Raw genomic sequence first — 18,097 nt, forward strand, 5'->3', positions numbered from 1 at the left:
ATTAGACATTTTTATCTACAACCGATGGTCCCCTTACATGGAAGCCGCCATTTTGTGCCGCCATGTTTCTACAGAAGCCCTTAATGGACAAACTTTTTTTACTAAGTTGTCTCCGATGACATGTTTGTCCGGTGGGGGCTACCGTAGCTTCTCCATGTGAATAAAAAATGAGGGGTAAGCAGTAGACTGAGCCATTGGTTGCAATTCACCAGCACTTCACTACTAGATGCCGCTAAAATTTACACACTGCACCTTTAATGCTTGCTCTGTCCATTTTTTGGCCCCCCTGTGGGCCCCGACCCCCTGGTTGGGAAACACTGCCATAGGACTCGAAACAGTGCTCTACCAATTGAGCTATGTGAACAGTAGTATATCTTAAGTTGTGGCTAATAACTATGGGAAATCCAAGAAATGTGTGGGTGTCAAATTTGACTATTTTAATTATACTCTCACATTTTGAGAAAATCCACCGAATACAGGCACTTACTGTATACATATTCTTCACACTCCTTTACTCCATATTCCACCTAATTAGCTTTACCCCTAATGTGCAACCAACAGTCCTGCGGATAGGTTAATGATTTATGATGTATTTCTTCATATTGACAACCTGCTCTGTTGTTCTCTGCAAAAATGCAAAAGCTAGTAGTCTCTATTTCCATAGAGAGCGCTTGCCGCATTAGGCAATGCAGAGGAGAAGGGTGCATCATCATCAGTCAGCATTCATACAGGCGTCTGGGGAGAAACTAGCAACCTGCTGGAATGGGTAATCACCAGCTCCAACTATAACCAACAGCCTCCAGCCCCCTTAATGGTCTAACATCAGCAAAAAAGCGCAAGAAAATAATAAGTGGGAAAACATGGAAACTCTCAAGCTGCTGTCGGTGCAGAATGTGAAGGTTTATTAAATTATGATTGATATGGTCTTATAGGTTTCAAAACGTGGCATGTTCAACCCACAGTATTTGTGACTGCAGCTCATGTTTAAGGTGTGATGGTGCTGCCAAACACTGAAATATTAATAACTTTTCTAATGATAAATGGGAATATTGCCTACAGCGACTGTATTTACTTTCCAGACTCATTTCTGTTATGCGACTTTCCACCTAATGAACAGTTTCACTAGAAAGCCTTGGGTTTCACAGTTGATATTGTTTCGATTACTAGTTTAATAAATGATGCTAGGCTGAATTGTCTTCTTAGTTGCTTGTAAACCTGTTTGTTTCTGGCTGTATGTAATCTAATCTAACATCTTGTAATGTAAGTACAAACAGTCAGATTTAAGTCTTACAAGCCTCAAGTACACAACACAAATAGTAATAATTCTTGGTTTATTTCTAGTTCACCCAATTCAGTTTGAGAGTAATAAGACTGATTCAAACCTTAAACAGTTACCTAGTGCTGTTTTGTTGTTTCTTCAAGCAAAACCATAGAAATATGTTTGTCTTTTATTGTCTGGTAATGTTTCACAACACTCATCAAATTCATTTCACACTGCAAATTCACAGCCTAGCTAAAAAATTTCCTTAGCAGAGTAAATTTAGTGCTGGGATGACTATCTTTGTATGAATTTTTGTCTGCATCGGTGCAAAAAACATCTTGAAAATCAGTTGGTTCCAGCCTTGACCTCCAGTATTTTTGTCAATTAGAAATGATAAAACATTGAATAACTGAATAATTACACAAAATCTCAGATCTTAATTGCTGTGTTTCATTTCCATCCAGATTTCAGATGCTGAGTGGGATGACCTGCTGGAAGATTTTGAAGAGAAAAGCTACCTCAATGCTCACCGATGGAAGCCGGGCCAAGACCCCTACAGTCTGTATGCCTTCAATCAAAGAGAGAGTGAAAGAATCCCCAGCAACAGAGCACTTAGAGACACACGACATTTTAGGTACACCCTACAGTATGTTTAGTGACCTGCATTTTATGTCCATACGGTTATTATTACATTATTGATGGATCTGTGAGTTCTTGAAGACTTCTAGAAATCTAAGAAAGGTGAGAATTCTGAGATAAAAAGAGAAGAGATTAAATTTTGAGCATCCCTTTTATGAATGATTCAAAGCCTAGAAGGTTCAGTGTGTTTGGCGGCCCAAAGGCCATACCTGGCCTGTCAATAATTACTATGCGGCCCTTCTATCCTTCTGATAAATTTGCAGTAAAATATACCTTACCAGTCCTTTGATGTGATCTCAGTTTCCCTAATTTATGAGCAATAGCAAACCTTTATTTGTATACAGTACTGTGCAAAAGTCTTAGGCCACCATCACCAGCTTTGTTGTTTTAGCAAAGTTTTAATGTCCATCCATATTTATTTTTCACTCTTTTTTAAGATATAAACAGAAAATACAGGAAATATGTACACAAAATTAAAAACAAAACAATTTTCAGAACTAAATGTCTTCTTCAGGCATCAGTTGGTATTTAGTGTGACTTCTCTTGGCACGAATCACATCTTTTTGAGGAGACTGAAGTCCTGAAGTCATTCGATTAGAAATTAGGATTTAATTTAATTTAGGTTTAAGAGATCCTGCAGCTGCCTGCTATTGCTCAAGTGGAAGGGGAGTTTACCCTAAATACTTGACACTTCAGCTTATACTTTTATAAAGTTTTTAATACTACATACAAGTTTCCTGTATTTTCAGGTTGTATTCTAATAAAGAGACTGAAAAATAATTATATATGATCACTATACAATTGCAAAAACAACAAATCTAATGGTAGCATGGTGGCCTAAGACTTTTGCACGGTACTGTATGTATATATGTTGTTTATAGTATACAATGCCTAGGACATTTACTGTATAATATATAAACTAATACAACATAGATAGTAAAGGATTGTTGCAAAAATAACATTAGATTTGATTTATTAGATTGCTTTTGAAACATGCTTTAGTAATTGCATATGAGATTTTTATGAGACAGCCGTCTGTGGTATTTGGCAGCTTTCAGTGGCTACATGACCTCATGGTATTAGTGGCTTATGAGTTCAGACAGGCTCCTGGCCACAAAACATTTCCAGCTTTTGCAGTACTGTGTGTGTGTATGTGTGTTTGGGGGGGGGGGGGGGGTCGCTTACTAGATCACTTGTTACATGTCGGTGTACAGTAGTTTTACATTTGCCTTAAATCTTTCAGATTTGCACATGGTATTAACATTTGTCTCAGGTGATCTGATACATGTTGTTTACAATAACATTGTGTTTAAATGTATAATTTTATTTTCTATTATAGATAGATACATCATTTTTTTTATGTCAGTGTTATTGCATGTTGATACATGGTTTAAAGATTTCAAGATGTCAACACTAAAATGTGCCTTTGTGGTATAAGGATAACAAGTGTTAGTTTGGTGATGGTAGCATTTATATGGGCCTTAAAGTCCATGTTTAGTGATATTGAATTTGTTTGTCACACTGTGCTACATTTTTACATGCTACAGTGAGAATGGATGATTGAGATTGTGTTAGGGGCAAGGTAGGGCTGCTAATCTAATCTAACTAATCATTTACAGAATAAAAGTTTTTTGTTTGTTTACACGTGTGTATTTATATATACATAATTATTATACACAATACATACTAGGGATGCACCGAAATGAAAATTCTTGGCTGAAATCGGAAACCAAGGCTGAAACATCTAAAGAAATTATGCCAATTATTAGTGCCATTGCATTTATGGCTATGACTGTGTACTAACTTTACTAGGGGTATGACGGATCACAAAACTCACGGTTCGGATCACAATACAGTTTCTTGGGCATGGATCTGATTCTTTTTCGGATCAGCAAAAAAAGGGGTGGGAAAATCTAATAACAAATAAAGAAATTACAAACATTTATAAAAAAACAACGTTGCACATTAAGTAAGGTCTGAAATTAGCATACAGAATTCAAATTAAATGAATCATAATACTGTCTTTTACTGTAAAAATTAAATATAATGATTATTTTTAGAGCTACAGAAGTGATTTTCTCTTTGTCTTGGGTTGTTTGATTAACATTAATGACACAGACAGGTTAATTGAGGAGACCAAATAAGCATAGACTGGTTTCTGACTGTAATCTATACATACACTTAACATAAACAAATGTTTTTAATAGAAACAGAATACTGTGGAGATCATTTTGTTTTTATGTGCCCTGTCAATAACAGAAAGATTTTATGTTCGCTTGCTTTTTAAACCGCGTCTCTCTGACTTAAATTTGCGTATTTAATCTGCAAATCGTATGCGAGCCGATCCGTGATCCGTACTCATTCACGACCTCAGGAGCTAGGGATCGAATTGAGACACAGGGATACTGAAATACGTCCACACCGCAGACTTGTTGCTTGAGAAAAGCACGTGCAGGTCATGGTTTCTGTTTGCGCCATCACAACATTTCGGCCGTATTGTTTCGGTGATAAAAGTCTTTCGTCCGAAAACGCTCTTTTGGGCCATATTTGGTGTATCCCTTATACATAAACATATATGATGTAAACATAAACTTTTATTCTGCAAACGGTTAGTTGAGATTAGTTGTTATGCAGCCCTAAGGCCATGCTCGGTGTCTTGATGATGCTGGTGATGATTAAATGTGGAAAAACTGTTTCATTCGGTACTACATAGTTCAGAGTCGTTGTAATGTGTTTCAGCAATACATTTCTAACATTTATAATGTGTTTAGAAATAATTCTCTAAAATGACTTTACACAGACTTTCCTGTATACTGAATAATCCTGTAAACTAAATAATCCTTTATTTGCATTCCTTATATAAACAAAAACTTTGATCATGACAATATCAGCCCTAGACAAAGATTAACAATATCATGGTTTGAGTACTGCAAGCAAACCATTAAAAATAACCACAATATAGATGTTAGTTTTGCCCGTTATCTGCAAACATTTTTGTTTTCGTATAAAGAGGCTTTCTGTGTGTGTTTTGTTTTACCACTTACTCTGGTTTATTACAGTATAGATCACATTTAAGTTAAGCTTATGATAGTAACAAAAAACCTTGTTTGGAGTTAGAAAGCAGCATCATACTTTAAGAACTTTTCTGAGAATTTTCGACAGATTTTATAACGCGCACCCGCAGACCCACTCTTTCGTCAACAGGGAAAATTATTGATGAATGTGCCATGTCAACCAAGACCTAACCATGGATTATTCTGAGCTGTGCAGCCTCCAAAAATAGGCAGGTTTATGAGAAATCATGCGGAGAGCTGATGGGGGCCTCTGTAGAGGTTCAGTATTATTCTCTATAAAATAATTCATGCAGGGCTGGGAGACAGTAGAGAGAATCTTCGATAAAAGGTGAGGAGGCGGCTCATTATGCAGACCCAGTGCTCTAAATGTCTCTCTCTCTCTCTCTCTCTCTCTCTCTCTCACAGTGTCGCCTGTTTTCTCCATCCCTCGTTTCTTCTTTCCTCTTACATGACTCAAATGTATTTGTAATTACAGTAGGAACACCGCGCTCATTGTTCATGCTGTTGACCAATACCGCTATATTGAAATTTTCTAGGAAATGCAATTAAAGTGCCAACATTACCTCTCAATTAACTTAAGCTAAAATTGGACAGAGGATGACTTTGCTATGCCTGCACTGCTCGATTGTGGTTTTTGGACTTTAGTATACATGCTTATTTACTCAATAAACATAATCATTCCAGATTTATGTTATTCTTTAACAAACTTCTGTTGGATCGGAACACATTTTGGATTGGAGTGCATTAAGCTACATGTCACGGGTCAGAGATCTGTAGTGTAAATTTGCTCTCTTTTTACAAATTCCTCCAGGTGTCTTCAGGCAAGCTTAGTCATATCAAATGTGGGGAATGCAATAAGTTGAGCTGGCAGAGCATTCAGTCAAATGCAAAATGGGACTTTGACAGCCATCTGGTGCTAAACCATGGTCCTTTCACTTAGCCTGGTGCCCGAACCCCATTTTGCTGCAAAGAAAAGAGCCACCACCAGAGGAAATTAGCATGGACCTCAATTCAGAGGGACTTCCATTACTCAAGGGCTAATAACTGATAAGCGCAGGCACCCCGGAGCTTTGCAAATGTTGTTCATTAAAGCTGCCATTTATCCAATTCAAAAAAAGGCTTCCCAGTCAGTGATGAAACACTGGGGGTGAATTACAGCACTAACTAAGATTGTTACTAAGGACTGTAGTTGGTAGGATTACTGAAACACCTTATTTTAACTTACAATGAAAAATAACTGAGCAAACTTTATTGCATACCTAAATCGCAAACCTACAGAACAATGCTGTACTTCATTTAACATTCAGGGTTCCCACAGGTTCTTGAAATCCTTGAAAGTTTGTGAATCTGGGGGGAAAATTCAAGGCCCTGGGTAGTTTTGGAAAATATACATACATAGATACAGGTCATTGAAAGTGCTTGAATCTATTTTATGCAAGAAGTTTTCTGGAAAAAAATCCATATTATTCCATGTGCAAGTGTAGGTTAATATCATAACAATTCTAGCCTTTTCAAGCACACTTGCTAAACTGTTCACTTTAAATGCTTATATCTTCTGTATGCGAATGTTGATTCATTCCAAAATGCTTTTTTGCATAGTTGTGTTTGACAAATGAAAACTTGTCGGGTTACATATGTCATGCTGCGTTCAGACCAGCCGCGGTAGAGGCGTCAAGCGTGAGTGATTTCAATGTTAAGTCAATATAAAGATGCGTCGACGCATGTCTGGAGGTCTCGCGACGCGATTCCGCCTCATTCGCGCGTCTAGTTTGCGAGTTTCAAAATTTGAAAAACGAGCCGCGTTAACCAATCAGGAGCTTGCTCTAGTAGTACGTGATTACAGGTAGCGTGCGGGGTCGCAAAAGCCCCTCCTATGACCCGAATTTCCGTGTGAATGTCTCCCTTGCCATACTTAATGTGTCCCTGTAATGCCGTCTTTGGCAATCAGATAACAATATACTTCATGGCTCCCGCGTCATCCTGTCTTTGTTGTTAAACCTCACCAATGGATAAATTTGATATACACATTCAGACGCACTTACGCTTGGAGGCGTCCCCAAAGTGTCACCACAGTGATGCAGCACGAGTTCCCTCCAAAGGGAACTGTAACAATGTATCTTTAAAGATAACACAATGTAACCTTGCTCTCACTTGAAATGTGTCCCCACATTTAGTCCTTGAATTTAAAGTTAACTAAGGTGTGGGATCCCTGAACATGTTTTTAAAGTGTTTTAAAACACATGTAATTATGGGACCCCATGAAATAAATACTATAGGAATGTGTGATAAGACCTATTTGAACATTCAAATCCTTTTATGCTTCCCTAGATGTCCTCATTTTAACAGACAGACATTGTTGTAAATCTGCCTTTATTTCTTTATGGATGCGGTCTGGGACTGAACAATTTTTTTCCTTTTTTTAAACAATTGTCGCTTCGGTTTGGATGTCACTTTAAGTATAGGTTTATACTATTTTTTGGTATGCTTTTTAAACCATTGTCGCCTGACGTTAGGGTTAGAGTTGGGTTTGGGTAAGGATGTCATTTTATGTAACAGAAAGTTGTTCTAACCCCAAACCGAAGCGACAATTGTAAGAAAATAGGAAAAACAGTTGAGTAACCAATACGTGAAACTGACATGGAAAAGAAATGCGTAGCAGGAGGACGTAAAATGGTGGAAATACGTGACAATGCCACGCAAAACTGAGCAAAATAATGCGTGACTATTTCATGTATTTTGTGAGATAAGGCTGCATCAGATGACATGCAAGCAATAACCGCCATTTGACCGCCTACTATAGACCCAAAATAGTCAGGTTTTGAGTAACCCACTTCTAGCCAAAATAACATGGTTACATGTTGTTTTTGCCAAAGTAACTTGTGAGATGTCTGTTATTCCATCATGTAAGCAAAATCAGCAATAATTTCATGGGGTTTGTTATCGTTTATTTATTTATTTTAATTCCGTTATTTTGGTCTGTGGTTAGATGTCTATCACATTTTTACTGAAAGCTCAAATTTTGCACTGTTTAGCTTAGACATCTGGGGTGTGTTTGGACAGCTACTAGACATCTTTTAAATGCCAGATTGCTTGCTTGGGTCCTCCATCTTTCTACTTTATCATCAATAAAATGCCAAATATACTATATATTTTTTAAAGGGATATTCCTTCACTGTAGGTCCCAGCATAGTGTCATCAAATGTGTTTGATTTTCATTGCAGCTCTAGCTTAAATGATACAAGATGTATCAGCGCCAGTACCTTTCAGTTTCGGCAAGGTTAGTTAAAGCAGTGTCACTCTGTTCCCAGTGCTGTTTTAAAGATCCTGTTGTATGTATAACACAAAGAGCACCTGAAGGACGTCTTGGCTCTGGAGAGCATCGGAGACACGAATATATATTTCCATGATTGAACCTCCAAGCCTTGTTCTGCATATAATATACCAACGTTACTAAACAATGTGATGTGCATAGCAGGCAGAGCAATTTCTCACTAGAGTAGCTTATTTAATTAGCTTTCATTGCCTTTTCTTGTTTGTCATATGCTGTATTTCCGTTAAAGTGGCCATATGTTGTGATTTGGACCAGCAGAACAAATATTGTAAGCAGAAAAAAATGAAAACAAAATTTCTTTAAATGAAACGAAACACGATATTCATCATATTGAGAAACGTTCACATTGAATTCCTAGTTTTCAGTTTTTCGGGGTCACATCCATCACTTTGGAAATATTAAGTACATAACAATATGCTTCCGCTTCTCCCAGATGTTGTTTTCTGACAGAAGCCCTAATGATGTTTTGTGTTTCACTGTTTAAAGCATCCTCTTATCTCTAAAGACCTTGGGCTATTGCTGCATTGAGGGATGAATCCAGCTTCTAGACTGCCTGCAATAGAGGCATCAAAAAGGATATAAAGCTGTAAACACATCCCTTAGCTCGTAAAGTGTGTTGAAGGCTGATCTGACTGTATTCATAAATGAAAAAGCAAATCATGCTATAGTGTATACGAATTTACAGATGAATGTATATACAGAAGTCCACTTTTAGGAATGTTTAAGCATCAAAAGTTTTGTCATCAAACATAAATACTTATGCACTTTATGTGTTCCTCCAGCAAAGCAGTGCTGCTCTGATTAAACCATTTAATAGGCTATGGATTGTCTAATGAATGGTGAAATCTATATCACATTATTTCAATTTGCCTCGATATTTCAGCAGTTGTGTTAAAGTGAAAAAAAGATGGAAGAGGCTTAAATTGCACCCTTTTACGCAGAAAACAGTCAATTTCAGTCTGTTTTCAGGGTGATGGCTGCCTTTTCAGACCAATTGCCTAGTAAGCAACATGGGTAGCAAAAGGCTGTGTTAAAAATGTAGATATCTAATTTTTGCCAAAATCTAGGAAACAGGAACAGCACCTCAACATTAATTAACTTGCATTGACAGATATTAAAATATGTGAGTGCCACTGATTTGTCTCAAGATACACACCAGTATTGTATTTTGCTAGGGAATGTTTATAAAAGATGCTTAAACATCTTAATTTTAACTAAGGCCATACGTTTAAACCAGGCCATAATGCTTGAAGATCTAAAAGAAATTAATTTAATACTGAAAGTATTAAACATTGGTATTTAACAAGGTAGCAAGGTTTCAAAGCTATTGAAATAAATTTTATTCAGCTCAAAATAAAATATATATCTATTCAGGTGATTGTGTTATAAGTCAGTCTTCCTAATCCAAGATTAAAGGTTTCGCTAAACATACAACTGTATTTACCAAGGCATAGATGAATAATATGAGCTCTGTACATGGTAATGAAATATTGTGAGCCTCAAACGCGATTGTTTCCGCCTTCTTATGTAAACCTTGTGCATGCAAAAGACTGATGGAAAACAGCCTAATCTCAACATAACACACACTGTGACGTTACAATCTAGATGTATGCCCCCAACATTAAATTACACATTCATTTAAGTACAATGTTGTTACAATGCTAAAAACAAAGTTGTGACTGCTGAGTTAGCATTAAGTGCTAGTTAATGCTATATGCTAGCGTTTAGGCTGAAGTTCTACTATTTACGTTACAGTTATGTTTTGCGGGTACAAACTTAACTCTCAGAAATGTCCATTAACAATCTCCAAACAATTGATTATTCCTCAAATTTCGTATCTTCATCTGATACAGACGCAAACATAAGGGGCCCTATCATAAACCCAGTGCTTAGGGGAATAGGAACAACCCTTTTAGACTGTGCGCTTGGCGCACAAACCATTTTTCCCATCGTTAAATTAGCAAATGTGGATTTGGACATGCCCGTCTATACCGTGCGCTGTGTGCTTTAGACGATGCGCTTAGATTGTTTAAATAGGGCCCAAGGTCTGTTTACACACACACACACACACACACACACACACACACACACACACACACACACACACACACACACACACACACACACACACACACACACAGCTATTCTAAAAACCTGCTTTGACGAACAGCCAATCAGAAAAGAGCTCCACATTATTATTCATGACCATTTCAAATATAGTATAATAGACCATTTCATTCTAAGGGCAAATCCTAGGGTTGTAAATGGACATGTAAAACCATCTCTTTATAATTGTTGCACTTAATAAAGCCACATACCTTCAATGTACATATCAGAATGTACAAATAACAATTTAACATATTATTTTAATGCATTCTTTGGCACCTTTAATGTTCTATACAATATGAATGTTGGGTTTGGAAAAAACAAGAATTGTTGGCTGTTGTCTGGTTTCTACAATGCTGGTTTAAAAGGTAATGTTTATTTAATATTTACAAAAGACAAAACTAGAGGCAACACAGCTTCGAACAAAGTGCACAGATGGTAATTAAGTCTGCTGTCAGCAGACAGAGTGTCATCTTTATCACTGCCTTACACAGAAATGTAAATGAACGTACACCACCATTAGTGTTTACCTACACTCAGATGCCCTGGAATAGACAACAGACATGGGTAAATCTATCTGCACCAAACGAATGTTAAAACCAAACCATTTCTAGAGATCATCTTAAACCCAGTCAGAAGGGATTTCGCTATCTTCAGCTGTGTGTGGAAGCAGATCAATTGAAGAGCACCCCATCATGCATAAAACTAGGACACACAAGCTCCATATAAAGGCCTGTCCCTTGTTTGTTTATACTCTGTCTTATTCGCTAAGGCTAAATGACTCCATGGGGAATCTGTTATTCCCGTAATTGCTGCTTTCTATTTGTTTTTATACAATAGTTTTCTGAGTATGAAATACTATTTTTACCTCTTACATCTAAAACCGTGAGCCTCCAGTGTTTTAAGGTGAAGCAATGCAAGGTAATAGTTGGTGTTTACCGCAAGTCAAAATGTTCATCCTCAAAACAATGTTTTTTGCTGGGCCTCTCCTCCTCCTACAGTTGGGGTGGAAGTGAAAATGCTATTTATTTTTAATCAGGTCCTACATTATTAATGTTCCCAATCCTCAGGGTTCTGGCTGCTGTCCTGACCATTTTAATCACATGTTCCCTATCTCTCCAAACAATAAGGTTGTGTTGACCTGTTAACCCAAGCGACATCACTCTCAGCCATGCCCTGTTTTATGCTGTCTATTTTGTACGTGTTCACTAATTACTAAAGCAACTAACACTGAGTATATTGTCCGCCATATACAGTACTTAACTATTGTCCTGACCTCTTTTAACGTGGTTTAGTAAACACTGCATGTGCAAATTCAGCATGGGTTTTTCCAGATGATAAAATTGATGCTTAATTAGCAGTACAGAGTCTCATTACATTTACTCCCTCCTGTCTTTCCCAGGTGTACAACAATGCACTATGATCCTGACCTGCCACCCACCACCATAGTGATCACGTTTCACAACGAGGCACGATCCACCCTACTGCGCACCGTGAGGAGGTATATTTTCGGACCTTTTGGATCTTCATTTATTCTTTTGTACTTGTATTACAGTGCACATTTGTTTCTTTAAATTATTGGTCACAGTGAAAACAGGCCTAAGCCCGCCTTTATGTACAGTACATAATTTTTTCCTACTGCCTTCTTTGTCACCTCTATGTTAAAACAAAGATATTGGATATAACAAGATTAGGCAGTTCTATTACATTGTATTACATTACCATGAATAGGGGACAATGCAACACTCAATATGACCGCTCTGGAAGTTAAAAAAACAATCATCAATTAATCAAGACGTAAGTTCTCTGGGAGAATGTGATTTTAGAGATATCTGTCATTTCCTGTTCAAGTAGATAGGATTTTAGTAACTTTACGACCAACATAAATGCCCAGAGGCAAACATGGCCGCCTAATGGTGTGACTTCCCTACCCAGTCTCAGAAAATTAAGTACCTATAGTCACGTAATTTTCTTATTCTTTTTCGTGATACTGTCACGGATTTCCACATGTTTTTTTTTGGTGTTCGTATCACAAATTTTTGTTTATATGTCATTGTTATGTATTGGTTACTCAACTGCTTTTTCCTATTTTCAAACCATTTTCGCTTCGGTTTAGGGTTAGATTTGGTGTTTGCGTTAGGATGTCACTTTAAGTATTGGTTGCAACCCATTCTCACTCCCCAAGGCGTCAAAATCTGAAGCATGTTCAAACGCCTTCAGCATCAGTATGAAGACGCGAAGGGTGCCCCTATGCTTCACTATATCGACGAAATGGGAACTCCGTTGCTTTCATGCTAATCCCTTAGCGTCGGATATAGACGAAAGGTAATCCCGGAAGGTAATGCCGTCACGTTATGCGACGATCGGCAGGATCATGCCGCTTCTTGACGGTAACTACTCAATTTTTGTTCCAAATGTTTTACCATTGTCGCTTGGGGTTGGGGTTAGAATGACTTTCTGTTACATAAAACTACATCCTAACCCAAACCGAACTCTAACCCTAACCCCAAGCGACAATGGTTTAAAAATCAGAAGACAAAAAGTATAAACCAATACAGACATCCTAACCCAAACCCGAACTCTAACCCTAACCCCAAGCAACAATGGCTTAAAAATCAGAAGACAAAAGTATAAACCAATACTTAAACTGACATCCAAACCCCAAGTTTAAAAATTGAAAAAAAAAATGAGTAGTTACCGTCCAGAAGCGGCATGATCCTGCCGATTGTCGCATAACGTGACGGCATCACCTTCCGGGATTCCCTTTCGTCTATATCCGACGCTGAGGGATTAGCATGAAAGCAACGGAGTTCCCATTTTGTCGATATAGTGACGCATAGGCACCCTTCGCGTCTTCATACTGACGCTGAATGCGTTTGAACATGCTTCAGATTTTGACACCTTGGGGAGTGAGAATGTGTTGTTGGTTTATACTATTTTTTCTCATTTATTTTTTTATATTTTCTAAATTTATAAAAAATTGTCACCTGGCATTGGGGTTAGAGTTGGGTTTGGGTAAGGATGTCATTTTATGTAAATCTAACCCTAAACCGAAGCGACAATGGTAAGAAAATAGGACAAAACAGTTGAGTAACCAATACGTGACAATAACAAATAAACAGATATATGTGATACGATCACGAAAAAACGTTGAAATTCGTGACAGTATCACGAAAAAGAATAAAAAAATTATGTGACTATAGGTACGTAATTTTGTGTGACTGGGCTGGACTTCCTTAAAGGGACTTTGGTTAAAATCCACTTCCACTCGTTGGAGAACTGATAATTGATGCATGTTGATAGGGACAAGGTAGTTTCACAAAACCTATCACACTCTAAGAAAGGATGTGTTAATTTTAACACATTGTTTTGTGTTAAACTATTTAACACATTATGTGTTATTTTAACACATTGTGTGTCATTTCGTGTAGAATGTGAGCTTAAATAAATGAAATGGAAAACACAAGATGTGTTAAAACAACACAAAGTGTGTTATTCCAAAAATAACACAGAGATGTGTTAAGTTAAGGACAACACACTAGATGTGTTGTCCTTAACTAGACACAAGATGTGTTAATTTAACACATTCATTTTAAGAGTGCAGGAACATGTCTGGGCCTTATTGTACCTAAACCAAAATAAAGAAATGTAAAGTTACATTTTGCTTTGAGAATTTTTTTGCTTTAAATTGATTGCAATGACTCACAAGCCCCCCAAACTATAATTAAAAACAATAATTCATTCCCATTTGCAGTTTTTTGGAGCATGAACTGCATCCAGGTGCAGATTTCAGTTTGGTTCTTGAGGCTGCAGTGAAGGGATGCGTTGTGAGGTGCTGTGCCCTCGGGTGCGTGAATCCAAACTACTCTTATCACACATTAGTTACGTCATCTTATGCACAGAGCAGAAACGACTTCTGCCCCACTTTAACCCTTTGTTAATGTTACCAGCAGCTAACAATAGCTACGATAATAACGTCAAAATATTCTGATATCCTGTCGAGGAGTGACTAGATGAGCTTAGACACATTGATGTCAAAGCTGTTCAAATGCTTATCGTTCTATGACCTTTTCCTCACATAGGGATTCTCTCTCACGCACACACATCTCGTCGCATGAACGCTCTCATAAACTAAACATTTACACAGAGTGGGTTTGAAGTGTAGGCCCCAGGCACCTTTTGATGGGTGTTGCAGCTGACAGAGGTTATTACTATAGAGGAGCCCTAAGAGGTGGAAGAGAACTTTCTGGAACCCTAAGTACATTCCCCGGCTTCCTCAGATTGTCCTTGCGGCTGCCTATCAGACTAAGCAGAGAAAGTGAGAGAGAGTGGGGAGAGGAGAGGCTGTTTGTTTTTCCTCGTCCCTCAGGTATAGAGGTCAGAGGAGACCTTGGCGACGTGCACAGAGCTGAAACACTATTTCCATCTGTCTGAAGATGAGCAGACTAAAAAGAAAAGCAGTTTAGGAATGACAAGAGACAATTTCATTTTCGAAAATGGCCTTGAGCAGAACTTTATTATACTGAAATCTGTTATATAGAAATCCTAAAGCACAAAAATTTGGATTACACAGATAGATTTAAACATATTTGCATATATGCAGTGGTGGTTGGTGACTTCTTTTTCGTCACAACATGTATGTAGCCCGTCATGTGTGTGGTTCCTTTTTTCAAAATATGTGTACTGCACGTCGAGAGATCCTATGTGCATCACGTGTCTTGTCAAAATAAGTGCCTGGTGCAGACGCGTCGAAAGGGTTTATGATAAAAGAGACGCTCGTGTTTGCCAGATACTCACATAATTTCATGCATAATCTAAGTTTACTCACTGTAAAAAATAAAAAGTTGACTTAACTTAAATTTTCAAGGCAACTTGCTGCACAGCTTTTTTGAGTTTACTCAACTCTTGGATGATGTAGTTCACCTCACTCAATTTACTGAGTAATGTCAACTTACACCGAAAAGTTGAACCAACTTAAACTGATTAGGTAATAAGCAAATTTTTATGTTTACTCAACTAGTGGCTAAGTTGGGTAAAGAGTAATTTAACATATCCAAATCTAACTAATCTACATGTTTTGGACTGTGGGAGTGTACACAGAAAGGTCTCATAAACAAAGTTTTTGTCTGACTTAAACCAGAGACCTTTGTGCTGTGAGGCAACAATGATGCGCGCTGACTCATTGTGCTGCCCTCTACATTGAACACACACTTCTCAATCATGGTAACAATGAACAAACATAATTTTTTAAAAATTACTTTAAATACAACATATAACTAACATTAACAACATAACAACATAAATAAATCCAGCAAACATTAAACAGTCATCTTTTTTAGTAAATATTAACCAAAGAAGTAAACATGTCGCAATGCATGCTGGGAACCATTCCGACCATTGTGTTTTTTAAATTGCTTGTTCAGATTACTCAGTTTGGCAAATTGGGTGAACGAATTGGACAAAAACTTATACATCTAAGTCCAGTCAACAAAATAATATTTGTTAGCTGAATGATTATGCTCTTTTCATTCAGTGAACACAAAATAATCAATTGACGCCCTTCAACAAAGAAATCTTTGTTCAAGTTGCTTAATGTTCTTTGTTGAATGAACATTTTATAGTTGGATTTTTTACAGTGACTGACAGGTAGTGTCTTGCAAGTATTTTGTGAAAGTGAGCGTCTCTTTTATCATAAACAGTTTTGACGTGTGTGCAGCAGGCACTTATTTTGACAAAACACATGATGCACATAAGATCTCTCAATGCGCAGAACACATATTTTGAAAAAGGAACCACACACGACACTCCGAACACTTATTTTGAATTAGCGCCCCTCGGATGAGCAGTCACGAGTTGCCACTGCATATATGGGACCCTGGACCACAAAACCAGTCTTAAGTAGCACGTGTATATTTGTAGCAATAGCAAAAATCATTAGAATATTTTGTAAATTTTCTACTAAATATATCAGAAATTTAATTTTTGTGAGTGGATGTCAGATTACAGATTTTTTAAATAGTTGTATCTTGTCCAAATATTTTTCTATCAGTGGCGGCTCGTGACTGCACTTCAGAGGATGCGCTAATTTATAATAAGTGTTCGGATTGTCACGTGTGCGGTCCCCTTTTCCAAAATATGTGTCATGCGTGTGGAGAAATCCTGTGTGCACGCACACGTGTTTTGTCAAAAAAGAGCCTGCTGGAGACGCGTCAAAACCGTTTATGATAAAAGAGACGCTCGCCTTCCCTAAATACACGCAAGACACTCCCTTAATAGTAAACTCTGATTACGCATGAGATTGTGCGAATATCTGGCACACGTGAGCGTCTCCTTTCAAGTTCAAGGCAGCAGGTTCTTATTTTGGCATGACACGTGATGTCACACGATCTCTCAGAGCTCAGAACACGTGTTTTGAAATGAGGAACCACACACATGACAAGCTACATACATGTTGTGACGAACTTCACATCGTGCGCTTCAAAAAAAGAAGTCACCAGCCGCCACTGTTTCCTGTCCTAATAAACTGTGCATTAAATGAGAGCTTATAAATCTCAATTTTTGACCCTTACGACTGGTTTTGTGCTCCAAGGTCACATATATGTGAAAATGCTATAAAATTGGCTGTTTTTGTATAGGTAATCAACTGTGCAATACATTTATCTGTGAAAACATATCTTAGATATGTTAATTTTGCAGCGGCTTTACGCATTGTTAAATTTAACTTAGAAATTTGGTTGTGACAAAATTTTTTTAGAGCCATATCGACCCTGCCAGGTATTTTATAGTTAGGATGAGCTTCAAAGTCTGGGAATGGTTTCAAAGCCTAGATTTGGCTTCAAAGCAGATGTGCTACCCTGCTCCTACAAAGCCCCCCTACAAAACTGAAAATCAATAGAATGACATTCAACCCCCTCTGTCAGTACAGCAGTGACAGGAAATTGGTGTTAAAATTACTTGCATTTTTATTTAAATAGATGTAGCACTGCATTAACATATGTAGTTAGAATCAATGTTAAGTAAATGTCATTTCAATGGGAAAACAGATTTAAAGTATTTACTCCCAATAAGTGTTTGTGTAAAATATTTAAATTTGTTAAAATTTTGATGTACTTAAAGAGAAACGTCCTGTGGATTGCTCAACAACATATACAAGCGTGTTACTGCCATGAGCAAAGAATCAGATCGTGGGTGAAGCTGAGGTGCCTGGTTGCTGAAACCACAGCTGAACTGTAGTGACAGCGGTGCAATTTACCTGTCACTCAAGTGGCCACGCCCTTAATTATGCAGAAGTTTAGGCTTAATATTATTTAAACGGATGAGTTACAAAACAATTCACCACCCTTACAGTTGTCAAAAAGGACAAAGTTAGCTATACAGACCAAAAACACTTGTTGTACCAGGCTGTAAACATTTTTGTTTTTGCTGTAAAGTTTTAACTCATTCCCTGCCAGCCATTTTTTGAAAAGTTGCCCGCCAGCATTTTTTGTGATTTTCACCAAAGTTTCACAAAAAGCCTTCCAGGAAAATTTTCTTTTAAAAAGATATAAACATACAAATATATCAAATGAAAGATCAGACGCTTTCAAACAAACAATAAACAAACAAACAAACAAACATACAAAATGGGAAAAAGTTTCCTATCTATCTATATAACCATCCTATCTATATTTTTTCTCTGCTTATAAA

General features: G+C 37.4%; 1 protein-coding gene across 1 annotated transcript in view; it reads left to right on the forward strand.

Annotated features, from left to right (window-relative positions):
- The window catches only part of galnt14 (UDP-N-acetyl-alpha-D-galactosamine:polypeptide N-acetylgalactosaminyltransferase 14 (GalNAc-T14)), a 50,219-nt gene that overhangs the window by 3,575 nt on the left and 28,547 nt on the right, over positions 1-18,097 (forward strand). Inside the window, exons 2-3 of the mRNA XM_055186151.2 lie at positions 1,726-1,895; positions 11,814-11,912. Of these exons, the coding sequence (XP_055042126.1) occupies positions 1,726-1,895; positions 11,814-11,912 (269 nt within the window). The remainder of the gene's footprint in view (positions 1-1,725; positions 1,896-11,813; positions 11,913-18,097) is intronic.

This window comes from Misgurnus anguillicaudatus, chromosome 18, assembly GCF_027580225.2.
Source record: "Misgurnus anguillicaudatus chromosome 18, ASM2758022v2, whole genome shotgun sequence".
Taxonomy (NCBI): Eukaryota; Metazoa; Chordata; class Actinopteri; order Cypriniformes; family Cobitidae; genus Misgurnus; species Misgurnus anguillicaudatus.